This window comes from Salmo salar, chromosome 01 (assembly GCF_965601325.2).
Source record: "Salmo salar chromosome 01, fSalSal1, whole genome shotgun sequence".
NCBI classification, from domain to species: domain Eukaryota; kingdom Metazoa; phylum Chordata; class Actinopteri; order Salmoniformes; family Salmonidae; genus Salmo; species Salmo salar.
Window position 1 is genome coordinate 100,759,744 of NC_138291.1, and position 19,583 is coordinate 100,779,326.

The following is a 19,583-nucleotide window of genomic DNA, read 5'->3' on the forward strand; positions in this document are numbered from 1 at the left end:
GGTGCACCGCAGCCACGCTCAAGGTCCTAAACGTTATCATAACCGCCATTGATAAAAGACAGTACTGTGCAGCCGCCTTCATCGACCTGGCCAAGGCTTTTGACTCTGTCAATCACCACATTCTTATTGGCAGACTCAATAGCCTTGGCTTCTCAAATGACTGCCTCACCTGGTTCACCAACTACTTCTCAGATAGAGTTCAGTGTGTCAAGTCGAAGGGCCTGTTGTCCGGACCTCTGGCAGCCTCTATGGGGGTGCCACAGGGTTTAATTCTTGGGCCGACTCTTTTCTCTGTATATATCAATAATGTCGCTCTTGCTGCTGGTGATTCTCTGATCCACCTCTACGCAGATGACACCATTCTGTATACATCTGGCCCTTCTTTGGACACTGTACTAACAAACTTCCAAACGAGCTTCAACGCCATACAACACTCATTCCATGGCCTCCAACTGCTTTTAAATGCTAGTAAAACTAAGTGCATGCTCTTCAACCGATCGCTGCCCGCACCCTCCTGCCCGACTAGCATCACTACTGGTTCTGACCTAGAATATGTGGACAACTACAAATACCTACAGTGGGGGGAAAAAGTATTTGATCCCCTGCTGATTTTGTATGTTTGCCGACTGACAAAGAAAGGATCAGTCTATCATTTTAATGGTAGGTATATTTGAACTGTGAGAGACAGAATAACAACAACAAAAAATCCAGAAAAACGCATGTCAAAAATGTTATAAATTGATTTGCATTTTAATGAGGGAAATAAGTATTTGACCCCCTCTCAATCAGAAAGATTTCTAGCTCCCAGGTGTCTTTTTATAGAGGTAATGAGCTGAGATTAGGAGCACACTCTTAACCTCTCTGGGCTAGGTGGGACGCTTGTGTCCCACCTACTCAACAGCCAGTGTAATCCCGTGGCGCGATATTCAAATACCTCAAAAATGCAAAAACTTCAATTTTTCAAACATATGACTATTTTACACCATTTTCAAGACTAGACTCTCGTTAATCTAACCACACTGTCCGATTTCAAAAAGGCTTTACAACGAAAGCAAAACATTAGATTATGTCAGCAGAGTACCCAGCCAGAAATAATCAGACACCCATTTTTCAAGCTAGCATATAATGTCACATAAACCAAAACCACAGCTAAATGCAGCACTAACCTTTGATCTTCATCAGATGACAACCCTAGGACATTATGTTATACAATACATGCATGTTTTGTTCAATCAAGTTCATATTTATATCAAAAACCAGCTTTTTACATTAGCATGTGACTAGCATTCCCACCGAACACTGCCGGTGAATTTACTAAATTACTCACGATAAACATTCACAAAAAACATAACAAATATTTAAAGAATTATAGATACAGAACTCCTCTATGCACTCGCTATGTCCGATTTTAAAATAGCTTTTCGGTAAAAGCACATTTTGCAATATTCTCAGTAGATAGCCCGGCATCACAGGGCTAGCTATTTAGACACCCAGCAAGTTTAGCACTCACCAAAGTCAGATTTACTATAAGAAAAATGTTGTTACCTTTGCTGTTCTTCGTCAGAATGCACTCCCAGGACTTCTACTTCAATAACAAATGTTGGTTTGGTCCCAAATAATCCATTGTTATATCCAAATAGCGGCGTTTTGTTTGTGCGTTCAAGACACTATCCGAATGGTAAAGAAGGGTGACGAGCACGGCGCATTTCGTGACCAAAAAATTCTAAATATTCCATTAACGTACTTCGAAGCATGTCAACCGCTGTTTAAAATCAATTTTTATGCAATTTTTCTCGTAAAAAAGCGATAATATTCCGACCGGGAGTGGTGGTTTTCGTTCAAAGAGAGGGAAAATAAAAACATCTCGTGCCCTCGTGCACGAGCCCCAGTCTAATGGTCCTCTGATCGGCCACTATCCAAACGCGCTAATGTGTTTCAGCCTGGGGCTGCCTCGATATCATTCAGCTTTTTCCCGGGTTCTGAGAGCCTATGGGAGCCGTAGGAAGTGTCACGTTACAGCAAAGATCCTCAGTCTTCAATAAAAAGAGCCAAGATGAACAACAACTTGTCAGACAGGCCACTTCCTGTTCAGAATCTTCTCAGGTTTTTGCCTGCCATATGAGTTCTGTTATACTCAGACACCATTCAAACAGTTTTAGAAACTTTAGGGTGTTTTCTATCCAAAGCCAATAATTATATGCATATTCTAGTTACTGGGCAGGAGTAGTAACCAGATTAAATCGGGTACGTTTTTTTATCCGGCCGTGTAAATACTGCCCCCTATCCCCAACAGGTTAAAGGGAGTGCTCCTAATCGCAGCTTGTTACCTGTAAAAAAAAAAAACCTGTCCAAAGAAGCAATCAATCAATCAGATTCCAAACTCTCCACCATGGCCAAGACCAAAGAGCTCTCCAAGGATGTCAGGGACAAGATTGTAGACCTACACAAGCCTGGAATGGGCTACAAGACCATCGCCAAGCAGCTTGGTGAGAAGGTGACAACATTTGGTGCGATTATTCGCAAATGGAAGAAACACAAAAGAACTGTCAATCTCCCTCGGCCTGGGGCTCCATGCAAAATCTCACCTCGTAGAGTTGCAATGATCATGAGAACGGTGAGGAATCAGCCCAGAACTACACGGGAGGATCTTGTCAATGATCTCAAGGCAGCTGGGACCATAGTCACCAAGAAAACAATTGGTAACACACTACGCCGTGAAGGACTGAAATCCTGCAGCGCCAGCAAGATCCCCCTGCTCAAGAAAGCACATATACATGCCCGTCTGAAGTTTGCCAATGAACATCTGAATGATTCAGAGGACAACTGGGTGAAAGTGTTGTGGTCAGATGAGACCAAAATGAAGCTCTTTGACATCAACTTGCCGTATTTGGAGGAGGAGAAATGCTGCCTATGTCCCCTAGAACACCATCTCCACCATTAAACATGGAGATGGAAACATTATGCTTTGGGGGTGTTTTTAAGGGGACAGGACAACTTCACCGCATCAAATGGACTATGGACGGGGCCATGTACCGTCAAATCTTGGGTGTAAACATCCTTCCCTCAGCCAGGGCATTGAAAATGGGTCGTGGATGGGTATTCCAGCATGACAATGACCCAAAACACACGGCCAAGGCAACAGTGGAGTGGCTCAAGAAGAAGCACATTAAGGTCCTGGAGTGGCCTAGCCAGTCTCCAGACCTTAATCCCATAGAAAATCTGTGGAGGGAGCTGAAGGTTCGAGTTGCCAAACGTCAGCCTCGAAACCTTAATGACTTGGAGAAGATCTGCAAAGAGGAGTGGGACAAAATCCCTCCTGAGATGTGTGCAAACCTGGTGGCCAACTACAAGAAACGTCTGACCTCTGTGATTGCCAACAAGGGTTTTGCCACAAGTCAGAATTGGGGCGCGCAACAGTAGATGTGCATGCACACCCTGGCCCATTTCCAGATATCAGCAGTAATCCAATCAAGGCACGTCAGAGGACAGGGATTTTAATGTGTATCAGATGGCAACAAGATCATATTGCACAGCAATTCCATCAGGTAACATGAATACAAAGCCGGTGAGAGGTGGTTATAAAAGGATGGGAGGCCAAGAGTCTGTGTAACCAATATTGAGTCAGAGTCCCGAGTGTGGGAACAAACAGTTTGTCCCACGGTCGGGTAAACAAGCAAGTTCATAGTCAACAAAGGACGCAGGAGTCCTGAGGCAAATAGCATAAAGCACAAGAAAAAAGATATAACTTATGGCTAGCCATTGTACGTTTAAAGAGTCACTTGCCTGAACAAGATAACGTGAGAGAGTAGCTCTCTGGGTCCAGTAGGCTATACAAGTATGAGATAAATAAATAGTAGGCCTATACTAGTTAATTAAAGCGTTTCTGTGTAAGCTCACATAATTAGCTTCACAAGTTAATTAGCCTACCTAAAATTCCAATCAGTACTAAGTCTGCAGTGTAAGTGCGTGTGTGCTGGAGGAGCGCTAAAGCTTGGGAGAGAGGGGGGAGTGTGGCGGGGGTCCCTGTACCAGACGGGGAGACAGGGCAGACGTTGATCAGATCGCCAGGTGGAATCCAAGCAGCAGTACAGCAGGCAACAGGAGTAGTGTCACACCCACTTGGGAGAAGCTTTTATTTATGAAGGCAGATTTCTTGTAGAAAATCCCAGCTGGCTAGCTACTGTAGCTAGCAAGTCTCTGTCCACGTCCCCGTCCCCCATGCGCTAAAGGAGGTTTCTGTTTCCTGCTGGTCGTTAGTTTGCCAGATTTAATCCATATTACCTCAACTACCTCGTACCCTGGCACATTGACTCCGTACCGGTACTCCTTGTGTATGTAGCCTCGTTATTATTTTGTGTTACTATTTCCTTTTTGCCAATAAAAATAATTATGAAGTGTGTGTGCAAAAATCGAGCACACATCCATAGAATCTCCATAGACAAACATTGGCAGTAGAATGGCCTTACTGAAGACCTCTGTGACTTTCAACGTGGCACCGTCATAGGATGCAACCTTTCCAACAAGTCAGTTTGTAAAACGTCTGCCTTGCTAGAGCTGCCCCAGTCAACTGTAAGCTCATAGAACAGGACTGTCGAGTGCTGAAGCGCGTAGTGCGTAAAAATCGTCTGTCCTCGGTTTCAACAATCACTACCACGTTCCAAACTGCCTCTGGAGTCAATGTCAGTACAAGAACTGTTTGTTCGGAGCTTCATGAAATAGGTTTTCATGGTCGGGCAGCATCACACAAGCCTAAGATCACCATGCACAATTCCAAGCGTTGGCTAGAGTGGTGAAAAGCTCACCGCCATTGGACTCTGGAGCAGTGGAAATGCCTTTTCTGGAGTGATTAATCACGCTTCACCATCTGGCAGTCTGACAGACGAATCTGGGTTTGGCGGATGCCCGGAGAACGCTACCTGCCCGAATGTATAGAGCCAACTGTAAAGTTCGCTGGAGGAGGAATAATGGTCGGGGACTGTTTTTCATGGTTCGGGCTAGGCCCCTTAGTTATAGTGATTTGGAAATCTTAACGCTACAGCATACAATGACATTCAATACGATTCTGTGCTTCCAACTTTGGACAAAGTTTTATATATTTTTTTGTTGTTGATATGATCAGTAGAGTTTTAGTATCTGGCTCATTAACTGTGCTAATTGGTCGTTTACAATACATGACCACTAAGATGCAGAGCTCAGCTGGGGCAGATGGGAAATGTTCACAGATCCGCACCATATCAGTGTTCACAGTTGTGTTCCCCAGATAAAGGTTGGAGGCTGGGGGCTTTGAAACAGACAGAACTGTGAGTGTATATACTTTAGCAGCATGTGTATGAGCCCTGCAGGAATTGCACACACGACCTTACCAACTGATCCACACAGTCCTTGGCGCGTTAGGCTAACCAACTGATCCACACAGTCCTTGGCGCATTAGGCTAACCAACTGATCCACACAGTCCTAGGAGCGTTAGGCTAACCAACTGATCCACACAGTCCTAGGAGCGTTAGGCTAACCAACTGATCCACACAGTCCTAGGAGCATTAGGCTAACCAACTCATCCACACAGTCCTAGGAGCGTTCGGCTAACCAACTCATCCACACAGTCCTAGGAGCGTTCGGCTAACCAACTGATCCACACAGTCCTAGGAGCGTTCGGCTAACCAACTGATCCACACAGTCCTAGGAGCGTTCGGCTAACCAACTGATCCACACAGTCCTAGGAGCGTTCGGCTAACCAACTGATCCACACAGTCCTAGGAGCGTTAGGCTAACCAACTGATCCACACAGTCCTAGGAGCGTTCGGCTAACCAACTGATCCACACAGTCCTTGGAGCGTAGGGCTAGTAGTTAGTGGTGTATAATGTCAGAATGTGTGTTGATGTTTAGTAACGAGAGACCATCTCGCCAGGCCTCTAGGCTAGAGGTTTATGATCAGTTGTGAGGACACTAATGGACACATGCGCGCGTGGGCACACACACACACACACACACACACACACACACACACACACACACACACACACACACACACACACGGTCAGGGCACTTGTAGAGCTGTGGTCATCCTTCACCTGATCTAGCTGTCTGTGTGGAGGCTATCATCACCAGAGCATTTTATAGATTTATTTTCTAGGGTCTAAAGTAAAAGTATTGTCCTGTCAGCTTGACAGGTCACTACTCCAGGAGAGGTTTAGAGTGTGTAGGCAGGTGTTCAACAAAGATGCACGCTGCTCACTCAGAGGACTGTTTATTTTGAACTTAACAAAAGTTATAGATTTGGTTAATGCCTTTTACAACTACTTTAATGTATTTTACAAGTTGCCGGAGGGTATGTATAAGAGGTAGATATGCAAGCTGTTCTTTTTTGGTATTATAGTTTTAATAGTGAAGAGGGCTGTTTTTAGTCTACAGTTGCCTGGCTGGTGAATGCACCAGACACAGTCCGTGTTTGAGGTATGAGTGATGGAATGCTCAGGGCTGATTGATGAGTTACTGTATTCCAGTGTTCCAGAGTTTTATAAGAAGAATGTTTACCATGAGGTGATCAAAGACTGGCTCAATTCATCTTTCTCAAGGACCCTCCCCTCGGACCTTCTTCTCCAATATATTTTGAAAAGGAGGAGATAAGATGGGTGGAGTCAAGGAAAGATTGAGAAAGAAACCGGGTCAACAGTGGTTGGAGTGTGTGAGATCTCTGTACTCTGTCAACCCTTCCTTGACTTCACCCACTGATCTCCTTAAAGGAACAGTGACGTTCTGTAGGATAAGTGTGTATAGGAAAGTTTGAGTTGGTGTTATGGGGTTGTTTGTGTGCAGGGAAGTTAGTTTGTCATGAATCAGAGTTTCTAAACTTCTTTCACATTTTAAATTCACTTTTTCTTCACCATATTCTGGAGTATATAAACTTGATAGATTATTGATATTCAAATAGCAGTCTGGACTGCAAAATATAGACCTAGAAGACTATGTATATGGCTCACCAATACTGTCTTAACACATGAAGGCTTATACATGCTTACAACAAATTATAAAGCGTTAGTGCCTATACCTGTATGCTGTAAAGTCTTTCCGTAATATGAATGCTGTACCTTTTTACTACAGATCGCAACGTTCTTCAGCAACAACCTGGATTTCTTTACATCTTCGACAGGCTACGGTCCAAGAGGGGGGTCGGGGGCCCTCAACCCCCTGCAGGCAGAGAGCATGCTGGGTAACAAGAAGAAGGCTTCTGACTACATGCACGCCATCAGAAAGGTCAGTTGTGTTGTCTGGCTTCGCTGGCCACGTCACAGACTTGGGTTCAAATACTATTCCAAAATAACTTACTTATGCTGTGTTTGATTAAGCGTGCCTGGTGAAATAGGATATGGGAACCAATAGAATAATCCCGAAAGTATAAAGCCCACTCATCTGACACTCCAGGCAGGCTAAAGCAAACAGTTTAACATCCACTTAACTGTTGTGGTTCAGTATAACAGTGTGTATTTGACTGTCATGTCTGTGTATCCAGCCCAGAGCTGAGTCTGTTCCATACAGAGAGGCCCTGTTGAACCGCCGTGTTCTAACCAGCTCTACAGAGAGCAGACAGGGACTCACACAACAGGTATTGATTGTATTTCCATGTTCCTTCTTTCTACTCTCCAGTTTGTAATGACACAGGCCCTAAGTCTGCCTCTTTATTCTCAAGGTAACCCATTTGGTTACTGACTAGATAAGTGTTATAGAGAAGTATATGTCCTCTTACCCCTCTCCCTCCTCCCCTTGACCCTTACCCCCCCAGGTGGTGGCGAGCCAGGAGAAGATCGCTCGTCTGGAGCAGGAGAAGGAGCACTGGCTGCTGGAGACCCAGCTGGGCAGGGTGAGGCTGGAGAAGGAGAGCCAACGCATCCAGGACTTGGAGACACAGCTCTCTTCTGCCCTGGGAGGAGGAGGAGGAGGCAGCCCAGCCTCAGCCCTCTCCCTGGGTCTGGGCAGCCCAGCCCTCACCAGCCTGGATGATGGAGAGCTGGAGGAGAGAGGAGTAGGGAAGGACGCTATGATAAGCACCAGTCTGGTAGTTACGATCTTCACTTGTTTTTAATTTTTCTTTTATTTTGAGTTGCATGAATCCATCAACAGGGATTTCATAAAAACTGATAACTTTGCGGAGTTCTGCATCCTTATTTTTCTTCAATAGTGTTTTTATTAGGCTTCATCCTCATGTTTCACTACTTGGCAGTTGTCTGCTGAGACTGGCATGATGTGAGATGAAATCTAGGGAGATCATTCCTCCCTTTCCAACCCTCCCCTTTCCCACCAAATGAGTCAGACATGTCATCGCGGGAGCAGCCATAAAATAGGTTTTAGTGTTTTGGCTTCAGTGAGTTGTAGGGTTGCACATTTTGGGGAATATTCAGAGGTGGGAATTAACAGGAATGTATGGAAATAAATATTAATACCATTTAAATGTAGATGTTTTTTGCATTGGATATATTTACCATATCGTATGGAGACAGAAACATAAACCTTTTACCTTATCATAAGTAGACATAATTGCAAATGATTAAATCATTCCAATAGAAATAAAAAAAAAACGATTTAGTTACGACTTGAACTTCCATGTCTTCTCCCTGGACGACCTCAATGTCCACCTCTTGAACATCAGACTCTGAGGCCTCATCTTCACTGTCACTTTCCAACCTTGTTGAGGATGACTCGTTGTCAGGCTCAAAAAGCCTCAAATTTGCCCGGATGGCCACCAATTTTCAACCCTTGTATTGGTCAGCCTGTTGTGTGTGTGTGTGTGTGTGTGTGTGTGTGTGTGTGTTCCCAAACAAGGACCGGTGTGCTTTGAGGTGGCTGATGTTGGTGGGATTTGGAGGATGATGGAGGCAACAGGGGAAAGAGCCTCAGATCCACAAAGTCCCTTCCACCAGGTGGCTGATGAGATATGTTGGCACGACTGCCATATTGCATCTCCATCCCAAAGCCCTTACTTGGAAGTGTACTTCGCCAGACTGCCAAGAACCGTGCCCTCATCCAGGCCAAGGTGGCGAGACACGGTAGTGATGAAACCATAGGCCTTGTTGTTCTCTGCACCAGACAGGATACTCTTGCCAGCATACTTGGGGTCCAACATGTATGCTGCGACGTGTATGGGCTTCAGGCAGAAATCTTCACGCTTTTTGATGTATTTCAGAACTGCAGTTTCCTCTGCTTGGAGCAACAGTGAAGTGGGCAGGGCAGTACGGATTTCTTCTCTTACATCTGCAAGCAGAGTCTGAACATCAGACAGGATGGCATTGTCTCCCTCAGTCCGTGCAATGGCAACTGCTATAGGTTTCAGGCTGCTTACCACGCTCTCCCAAAATACATCATCCAGGAGGATCCTCTTGATTGGGCTGTCCATATCGGCAGACTGTGATATGGCCATTTCTTAGAGAGACTCCTTGCCCTCCAGGAGACTGTCAAGCATGATGACACCACCACCCCAACGGGTGCTGCTGGACAGCATCAATGTGGTGCTCTTATTCTCACTTTGCTTGGTGAGGTAGATTGCTGCTATATCTTGATGACCCTTCACATACCTAACCATTTCCTTGGCTCTCTTGTAGAGTGTATCCATTGTTTTAAGTTCCATGATGTCCTTGAGGAGCAGATTAAATGCATGAGCAGCACAGCCAATGGGTGTGATGTGAGGGCATGACTCTTCCACTTTAGACCAAGCAGTCTTCATGTTTGCAACATTGTCTGTCACCAGTGCAAATACCTTCTGTGGTCCAAGGTCATTGATGACCGCCTTCAGCTCATCTGCAATATAAAGACCGGTGTGTCTGTTGTCCCTTGTGTCTGTGTTCTTGTAGAATACTGGTTGAGGGGTGGAGATGTAGTTAATTATTCCACGAACATTCGACCACCCATCAGAGATGATTGCAACACAGTCTGCTTTCTCTATGATTTGCTTGACCTTCACTTGAACTTTCTGTTGAACTCTGCATCCAGCAAATGAGTAGATAAAACATGTCTGGTTGGAGGGGTGTATGCTGGGTGAAGAACATTCAGAAATCTCTTCCAATACACATTGCCTGTGAGCATCAGAGGTGAATCAGTTGCATACACAGCTCGAGCAAGACATTCATCAGCATTTCTCTGACTACGTTCCTCCATTGAGTCAAAAATACTTCTGATTCCAGGAGGACCATGAGCTGTTGCTATCGATAAGGTGTCTGATTCATCATTTTCACCTCAAATAGAAGTAGAGGGACTTTTGTCAGAGGTTGCTTGTTGTGAGCGCTGAGGGAACTTTATGCACTTGGCCAGATTCTGCATCTTTGTTGCGTTCTTCACATATGATTTGGCACAGTATTTGCAAATGTACACAGCTTTTCCTTCTACATTAGCTGCAGTGAAATGTCTCCACACATTAGATAGTGCCCGTGGCATTTTCCTGTAAAGAATAGAAAAAGAACCAAATACAATTCTATGTACAGATAAATAGTTAAGCAGTTAGATTAAACAACTCCTTTTGTAAGATAAATGTTTTAATATGAAACATGTATGGAAACCGGTGAATTAACATGCCTCAGTTAGCAGGCTCAAGCAAGCTAAAACCCACATGGTAGCAAACACTAACTAGCAGAAACTGTTAACAAGTTAGAAATGATTTAAACACACTTTGCTCTAGGCTTCTATTTACTAGTTACCAAAAAATCATGTATGTCATAGAAAATATATTCACTCCACCCAGTATTGTAATCAAAACTTACAAGAAAGTATGTAGTCCTTGGCTCAGACAGTGTAGTAGTGTGGGCTCTATAGAATATCATTAGTGTGCAAGATCTTGAGAATCAGCTGTACATGTGATGGAAGAATGCACTGTGCATGCAGAGGGATAGTTTAACCAAAATATGCCACAAAACCTGCCACAAAACCTACAATTGCCTTATGTGTATCCCACAAAAAAAAGGTTCACTGTTAGCTTATAACTTTTTTAATGAATTTAAGCTACATCCCCGGGCTTAACTTGTCATGGAACATTTCTGGAAAGTTTCCGACCCTTTGCAATTCCAATGAGTTGTATTATCTGGCTCTGTCCCAATCATCTCTCCTTTCCCCCAGGTATGCACTTGTTCACAATCCTTCACTGATTTGAAAATAACTGAAGGTATAAGAAATGTTGGAAACTCCTTCTAGCCCATGCTTTCACCAATACAATGTTTTTAGATTTTTGGGAAGTAGTGAACTAGTGTACAATTTAAGGAAAAAATAGATATTATTGGGACGCGTCCCAGATCTATTTTTGTTGTCCTATGGTGGTTCTCATTGTTTGGCATAACAACGACCATAGGAAGATCTGGCACCAGGCTAACACCCACTCACTCAGGACACGGTTTGTGCGGTTAGTCACTGGACACTGTTGTCATGTCATTAACAACCAGCTACACTCTTCATTCACAGGCTTTTATAGATGTTATTCCTTTCCAATCCAGTTTCGTCAGTGAATATTAGGGGCCTGTAGTGTTTTATAGGATTTCAGTGGGAGGCTAATGGTTTTTATTGGCCTGGGCCCTGATCTGTTTGTACTGTATCGCCAACAATGACCGTAGAAGTTGGCAAAACAGCACAAACAGATCTGGGACCAGTCTTACATTTTATAGCTTTCTCATAGGGAGTTTGTTACTAACTAATGCGTTTCTGTGTTTTGCATCTCTCGCATTAGGTTGGCATGTTGACCACAACTCCTACCAATGAGGAAGTAAGTTTGTCTTGTTTTTCTTGACCCAACTATTCTTCTTTAAAGTCTGTTCCTTTTCCCCTCTTTCACTGGACTAGTTTCATTGCTTTCCTGAAAAGATGGACGAATGAACTCATTAATGAATAGACTGTCATACTTTGGAAAATTACTCTGACTGCTTGAATGAATGATTGAATAAATGCTTGAATGAGTACTATGTAGTAACATGCTAATACAGCCTTGATATACTAGTGTAATTACACCACAGTTAGAGCCACTTGATGTAAAGTTGTCGTTGGTCTGTCTCTGTGTGTACAGGTGGGAGACGAGGAGTCCAGAGAACAGCTGATTAAGACTCACTACATGGCCAGAGTAGGAGAACTCACCACACAGCTACAGGTCTCTGACAGCAAGGCTGTTAACTTCCACGCTGAGGTGAGACATGACACACACACACGCAAGCACATACTTTTTAAGGATTTGTAGCTCTTATTTTGTCGGTGGATACTGGGGAGATATGTGGGGAACAAAGTTACACATAGTCAAGCTCCATTGAGATGCTGATCTACAGAAGACTAGCTTACTAGTTGGACCAGTCACTCAAACATTTCCCCTCACGTCTTCCTTACTTTAATACATAAATACTTTGACTCCAAGTATCGTTTTGTTAAAATAAAAATAGGCTGTGTAGCTGTGCCAAAACTATGGTATTTTTCATCCTATAACTTATCTATTTTTTTAAATAGTGAGCCAAAATGATTTCAGCTCATTTATTTCCATGACTGATCAAAACTCATTTTCTCATGGCTCTCTCTGTCCCTCTGCAGCAGACATATGGTGAGCAGTATGTTTGGAACATTGAATCGCAATAAAAATCACAGTATCGAATCTCAAAACATATAGAATCGTGAGAATCTCAAAACATATAGAATCGTGAGAATCTCAAAACATATAGAATCGTGAGAATCTCAATACATATAGAATCGTGAGAATCTCAATACATATAGAATCGTGAGAATCTCAATACATATAGAATCGTGAGAATCTCAATACATATAGAATCGACGCCTAAGTATAGTGATATCTTATTGTGAGGTCCCTGGTTATTCCCAGCCCTACATGATATACACTGAGTGTACAAAACATTAATAACACTTGCTCTTTCCATGACAGACTGACCAGGTGAAAGCTATGATCCCTTATTGATGTCACTTGTTAAATCCACTTCAATCATTGTCGATGAAGGGGAGGAGACAGGTTAAAGAAGGATTGTTAGGCCTTGAGACAATTGAGACATGGATTGTGTTTGTGTGCCATTCAGATGGTGAATGGGTAAGACAATGGATTTAAGTGCCTTTGAACAGGGTAGGTGGCAGGCACACTGGTTTGTGTCAAGAACTGCAACGCTGCTGGATTTTTCACGCTCAACAGTTTCCTGTGTGTATCAAGAATGGTCCACCACCCAAAGGACAGAGTGTCTGACAGATAGGGAACTGGCTTAGGAAGTGTTTCTAACAAAGTGTATTTAATGTAGCAGTCATTCCAGTTCAAACCCAGACATCATGTATGCCTAGATCTAGTTTTAGTGAAGACATCCCATTTAGTGACTTCATTAGTTGAAGGACGTGGTCATCTGTGGATATCTGTTTATTGTCAGTATCTCCTGTGTTGTAACCCCCCCCAGTGTCGAGCCCTGGCCAAGCGTCTGGCCATTGCAGAGAAGTCACGGGAGACACTGACTGAGGAGGTCAAATTGGCTAATCAGAACATCACACGTCTGCAGGTAAACAACATCTGTTGTATAATTTCCAGACTGAAAGAAAGCAGCTTATCCCATATCCATCCATTCAGATAGAATACAATCAGCTTTATTACATTGGTAGTTGTGTTGCATATTTGTCCTGAACTTGGTCCTCAATTTTTTTCGCTGGTTTTTTGTAAGATTTCCCATTTATTCAATGAAATGCAATTTAGCAGACGCTTTTATCCAAAGTGACTTTTAATCATGCGTTCATACATTTTTAAGTATCGGTGGCCCGGGAATTGAACCCTGGCATTGCAAGAGCCATGCTCCAACTGAGACATGGCAAATTAACTTGAACCTTGAACAATCATACTGGCTCTAACTAACCACAACCTGCTCCTTGTCTTTCAGGATGAGCTTGCCACGACCAAAAGGAGTTACAAGGAACAACTTAGTATGATGAGCGACCACCTGTGTAGCATGAACGAGACTCTCAGCAAACAGAGAGAGGAGATTGACATACTCAAACTGGGCAGCAAGGTACAGAGTCCCCTCACACCACTCCCTCATTGAGACAAACCTGGATAAATTAAGGTTAAATGAAAATATGCCACTCACTGGTCTAGACAGACAGAGAAGCAGTACTAGGTGAGGTTATGCTGACATGCTGTGTAGACATATCCCAGTAACAAACTACTATCCAGTGTGAGGGGAACAGGGAGGCTGGGGGTACAGAAGGGTCTGAGGGGAACATGGAGTCGGGGGGTATAGAAGGGTCTGAGGGGAACAGGAAGGTGGGGGATGGGGGGTATAGAAGGGTCTGAGGGGAACAGGGAGGCGGGGGGTATAGAAGGGTCTGAGGGGAACAGGGAGGCGGGGGGTATAGAAGGGTCTGAGGGGAACAGAGGGGCGGGGGGTATAGAAGGGTCTGAGGGGAATGGAGGCGGGGGATGGGGGGTATAGAAGGGTCTGATGGGAATGGAGTCGGGGAGTATAGAAGGGTCTGAGGGGAACAGGAAGGTGGGGGATAGGGGGTATAGAAGGGTCTGAGGGGAACAGGGAGGCGGGGGGTATAGAAGGGTCTGAGGGGAACAGGGAGGTGGGGGATAGGGGGTATAACAGGGTCTGAGGGGAACAGGGAGGCGGGGGGTATAGAAGGGTCTGAGGGGAACGGGGAGGTGGAGGATAGGGGGTATAGCAGGGTCTGAGGGGAACGGGGAGGTGGAGGATAGGGGGTATAGCAGGGTCTGAGGGGAACGGGGAGGTGGAGGATAGGGGGTATAGCAGGGTCTGAGGGGAACAGGGAGGTGGAGGATAAGGGGTATAGCAGGGTCTGAGCGGAAAACAGGTAGGGGGAGGATAGGGGGTATAGCAGGGTCTGAGCGGAAAACAGGTAGGTGGAGGATAGGGGGTATAGCAGGGTCTGAGGGGAACAGGGAGGTGGAGGATAGGGGGTATAGCAGGGTCTGAGGGGAACGGGGAGGTGGAGGATAGGGGGTATAGCAGGGTCTGAGGGGAACTGGGGGGTGGAGGTACAGCAAACACGCCTTCTGTCCTGAAACTGCCCAACACACTCATCTGTGTTTTAACAGAAGTGTATCTTTAAGGGGTACTCCGGTATTTTTGCAAAGAGGCCCTAATCTACTACCCCAGAGTGAGATTAACTCGTGGACACCATTTTTATGTCTCTGTATGCAGTTTGAAGGAAGTTGCTAACTAGCGCTAGCGCAGTTGCTAACAATGGAAGTCTATGGGCATCTGCTAGCATGCTAGTGTGGGAATGGTTATTCCCACACTAGCATGCTTGTAGATACCCATAAATCCACTTCAATTAGTGTAGATGAAAGTTGGAGACAGGTGAAAGGATTTTAAGGCTTGACATGGATTGTGTATGTGTGCCATTCAGACAGTGAATGGGCAAGACAAAAGATAAAGTGCCTTTGAACACGTTATGGTAGTAGGTGTTTGGCGCACCGGTTTGAGTGTTTCAGCAACTACAACACTACTGGGTTTTTCACGCTCCACAGTTTCCTGTGTGTATCAAGAATGGTCCGCCAACCAAAGGACATCCAGCCAACTTGACACAACTGTGGGAAGTATTGGCGTCAACATGGGCCAGCATCCCTGTGGAACACTTTCGACACCTTGTAGTCCATGCCCTGATGAATTGAGGCTGTTCTGCGGGCAAAATAAAATAGCTTCAAGTGTTTTGTCCAAATACTGGGGAATTCAACTAATAAAAGAATAGACAATCTGACCAGAGAGGTCCAGGACCTGAAGAACAGTTTGCAGTTCTCCCAGGGTCAGCTCAATGAGTTGAAACAGGAGAATGGCAAGATTACAGCAATCTGTAAGTCAGTGAGATAGGACATCAGTTCTCTGTGTGAATACATGATTACAATGAGGGACAATCAAGGTGGAACAACAATTTCAGAATCTCCACATGAGACCTGGACGGAGTGATGATTTCTGATAAATTGAAGACCACAGGAAGATTGAGGTGGAGAACTGCCCACAGGACTGGAAAATCCACCACCGGCCCAGGTGACAGGCCCATGCCGATAGTTATCAAGTTCCTGAGGTTCAGGACAATGTAGTTGGTCTGGAAAGAGCCAAGAATTTGAGAGGTATGTATATCTTCCTCAATGACTACCATCCTGAAGTTGTGCGACAGAAGAGGAAAGAACTTATACACAGCCATGAACATTGGCAGAGAGTGTGGGGACATTGCTTACATCTGCCATGACAGGCTCATTGTCCACCCTCCCTCCCAGAAGCCAGAAAGGGGTGAGAGAGCCAAGCCTATGGGTTCTTTGCTTCAACCCCGCAGCACACACACACACCAATTGATTAACCTCTCTCGGGTATGTGGGACGAAATCGTCCCACCTAGTCAACAACCAGTGGAATCGAGTGGCACAATATTCAAAAACCTTAAAAATGCTATAACTTTAATTTCTCAAACATATGACTATTTTACACCATTTTAAAGACAAGACTCTCGTTAATCTAACCACATTGTCCGATTTCAAAAAGGCTTTACAACGAAAGCAAAACATTAGATTATGTCAGGAGAGTACCCAGCCAGAAATAATCACACACCCATTTTTCAAGCTAGCATGTAATGTCACAAAAACCAAAACCACAGCTAAATGCAGCACTAACCTTTGATCTTCATCAGATGACACTCCTAGGACATTGTTATACAATACATGCATGTTTTGTTCAATCAAGTTCATATTTATATAAAAAACAGCGTTTTACATTAGCATGTGACGTTCAGAACTAGCTAACATACCGAAAACTTCCGGTGAATTTACTAAATTACTCAAGATAAACGTTCACAAAAAACATAATTATTTTAAGAATTATAGATACAGAACTCCTTTATGCAATCACGTGATAGCTCGCCATCACGGGCTAGCTAATTTGACACCCACCAAGTTTGGCGTTCACTAAACTCAGAATTACTATAAGAAAAATTGGATTACCTTTGCTGTTCTTCGTCAGAATGCACTCCCAGGACTTCTACTTCAACCACAAATGTTGTTTTGGTTCAAAATAATCCATAGTTATGTTCAAATATCCTCTGTTTTGTCCGTGCGTTCAGGTCCCTATCCGAACGGTGACACGCGGACGCGTGTCGTGACAAAAAAAAATTCGAAATATTCCATTACATTACTTCGAAACATGTCAAACGCTGTTTAAAATCAATTTTTATGCGATTTTTCTCGTAAAATAGCGATAATATTCCGACCGGGAGACGTTTTCGTTCAAAGACTGAAAGAAGAAAACGGTGTTTACACGTGCACGCTCGCTCCCGTGTCATTGTTCTCAGATCGACCACTTTCCAAATGCGCTACTGTTTTTCAGCCAGGGACTGCAGAGTCATCATTCCCCGTTCTGGCGCCTTCTGAGAGCCTATGGGAGCCTTAGAAAATGTCACGTTACAGCAGAGATCCTCTGTTTTCGATAAAGAGGCTATAGAAGGCCAAGAAATGGTCAGAGAGGGCACTTCCTGTATAGAATCTTCTCAGGTTTTGGCCTGCCCATATGAGTTCTGTTATACTCACAGATACCATTCAAACAGTTTTAGAAACTTTAGGGTGTTTTCTATCCAAATCAAACAATTATATGCATATTCTAGTTTCTGGGCAGGAGTAATAACCAGATTAAATTGGGTAAGTTTTTTATCCGGACATGAAAATACTGCCCCCTACCCAAGAGAGGTTAATGGACTGCTGAATGAATATATTTTCTCTTGCTTTGTTTGCTCTTTTCAGTATTATGTCTATCTCTGATAAGCTACCCAGGAAAGAAACATCATATAACATTCATATATTAGCCATTTCTGAGACTCACTTAGATAATTTATTTGATTATACAGCAGTAGCAATACAAGGATATAAATCTATAGAATAGGCAGGAATGCCTGTGTGAGAGGTTTTGAAGTATACAGTTGAAGTTGGAAGTTTACACTTAGGTTGGAGTGATTTAAAACTTGTTTTTCAACCAATCCACACATTTCTTGTTAACAAACTATAGTTTTGGCAAGTCAGTTAGGACATCTACTTCGTGCTTGACACAAGTAATTTTTCCAACAATTGTCTACAGACAGATTATTTCACGTATCACAATTCCAGTGGGTCAGAAGTTTACATACACTAAGTTGACTGTGCCTTTAACCTCTTACATCTAGACGTTCCGCTAGCGGAACACCTGCTCCAATATCTAATGATAGGCATGGCGCGAATTACAAATTCCTCAAAAATACAAAAACTTCAATTTTTCAAACATATGACTATTTCACAGCATTTTAAAGACAAGACTCTCCTTTATCTAACCACACTGTCCGATTTCAAAAAGGCTTTACAGCGAAAGCAAAACATTAGATTATGTCAGCAGAGTACCAAGCCAGAAATAATCAGACACCCATTTTTCAAGCTAGCATATAATGTCACAAAAACCCAGAAGACAGCTAAATGCAGCACTAACCTTTGATGATCTTCATCAGATGACACACCTAGGACATTATGTTATACAATACATGCATGTTTTGTTCAATCAAGTTCATATTTATATAAAAAAACTGCTTTTTACATTAGCATGTGACGTTCAGAACTAGCATACCCCCCCGCAAACTTCCGGGGAATTTGCTAACAATTTACTAAATTACTCACGATAAACGTTCACAAAAAGCATAACAATTATTTTAAGAATTATAGATACAGAACTCCTCTATGCACTCGATATGTCCGATTTTTAAAATAGCTTTTTGGTGAAAGCACATTTTGCAATATTCTAAGTACATAGCTAGCCCGTGATGGCTGGGCTATTTAGACACCCGGCAAGTTTAGCCTTCACCAAAATCAGATTTACTATTATAAAAGTTTGATTACCTTTTGTTGTCTTCGTCAGAATGCACTCCCAGGACTGCTACTTCAATAACAAATGTTGGTTTGGTCCAAAATAATCCATCGTTATATCCGAATAGCGGCGTTTTGTTCGTGCGTCCCAGACACTATCCTAAAATCAGGGTCGTGCGCATTGCGCAATTCGTGACAAATATTTTCTAAATATTCCATTACCGTACTTCGAAGCATGTCAACCACTGTTTAAAATCAATTTTTATGCAATTTATCTCGTAAAAAAGCGATAATATTCCGACCGGGAATCTCTTTTTCGGCAAACGGAGGAAAAATCACAAAGACGGGGGCGGCCAGGGCACGCGCCTAAGCCCACAGTCCCTTGATCGGCCACTTGAGAAAGGCGATAATGTGTTTCAGCCTGGGGCTGAAATGACGACATTCAGGTTTTTCCCGGGCTCTGAGCGCCCATGGAAGACGTAGGAAGTGTCACGTTAGAGCAGAGATCCTTTGTAAAAGATAGAGATGGCAAAGAAGTTCAAGAAATGGTCAGACAGGCCACTTCCTGTAAAGGAATCTCTCAGGTTTTGACCTGCCATTTGAGTTCTGTTATACTCACAGACACCATTCAAACAGTTTTAGAAACTTTGGAGTGTTTTCTATCCAAAGCCAATAATTATATGCATATTCTAGTTACTGGGCAGGAGTAGTAACCAGATTAAATCGGGTACGTTTTTTATCCAGCCGTGAAAATACTGCCCC

General features: G+C 43.6%; 1 protein-coding gene across 1 annotated transcript in view; it reads left to right on the plus strand.

Annotated features, from left to right (window-relative positions):
* The window catches only part of LOC106611138 (protein phosphatase 1 regulatory subunit 21), a 52,772-nt gene that overhangs the window by 23,785 nt on the left and 9,404 nt on the right, over nucleotides 1–19,583 (plus strand). The window contains exons 14-20 of the mRNA XM_045724875.2: nucleotides 7,101–7,253; nucleotides 7,510–7,602; nucleotides 7,780–8,052; nucleotides 11,698–11,733; nucleotides 12,031–12,147; nucleotides 13,397–13,495; nucleotides 13,868–13,996. Coding sequence (XP_045580831.1) covers nucleotides 7,101–7,253; nucleotides 7,510–7,602; nucleotides 7,780–8,052; nucleotides 11,698–11,733; nucleotides 12,031–12,147; nucleotides 13,397–13,495; nucleotides 13,868–13,996 — 900 coding nt within the window. The remainder of the gene's footprint in view (nucleotides 1–7,100; nucleotides 7,254–7,509; nucleotides 7,603–7,779; nucleotides 8,053–11,697; nucleotides 11,734–12,030; nucleotides 12,148–13,396; nucleotides 13,496–13,867; nucleotides 13,997–19,583) is intronic.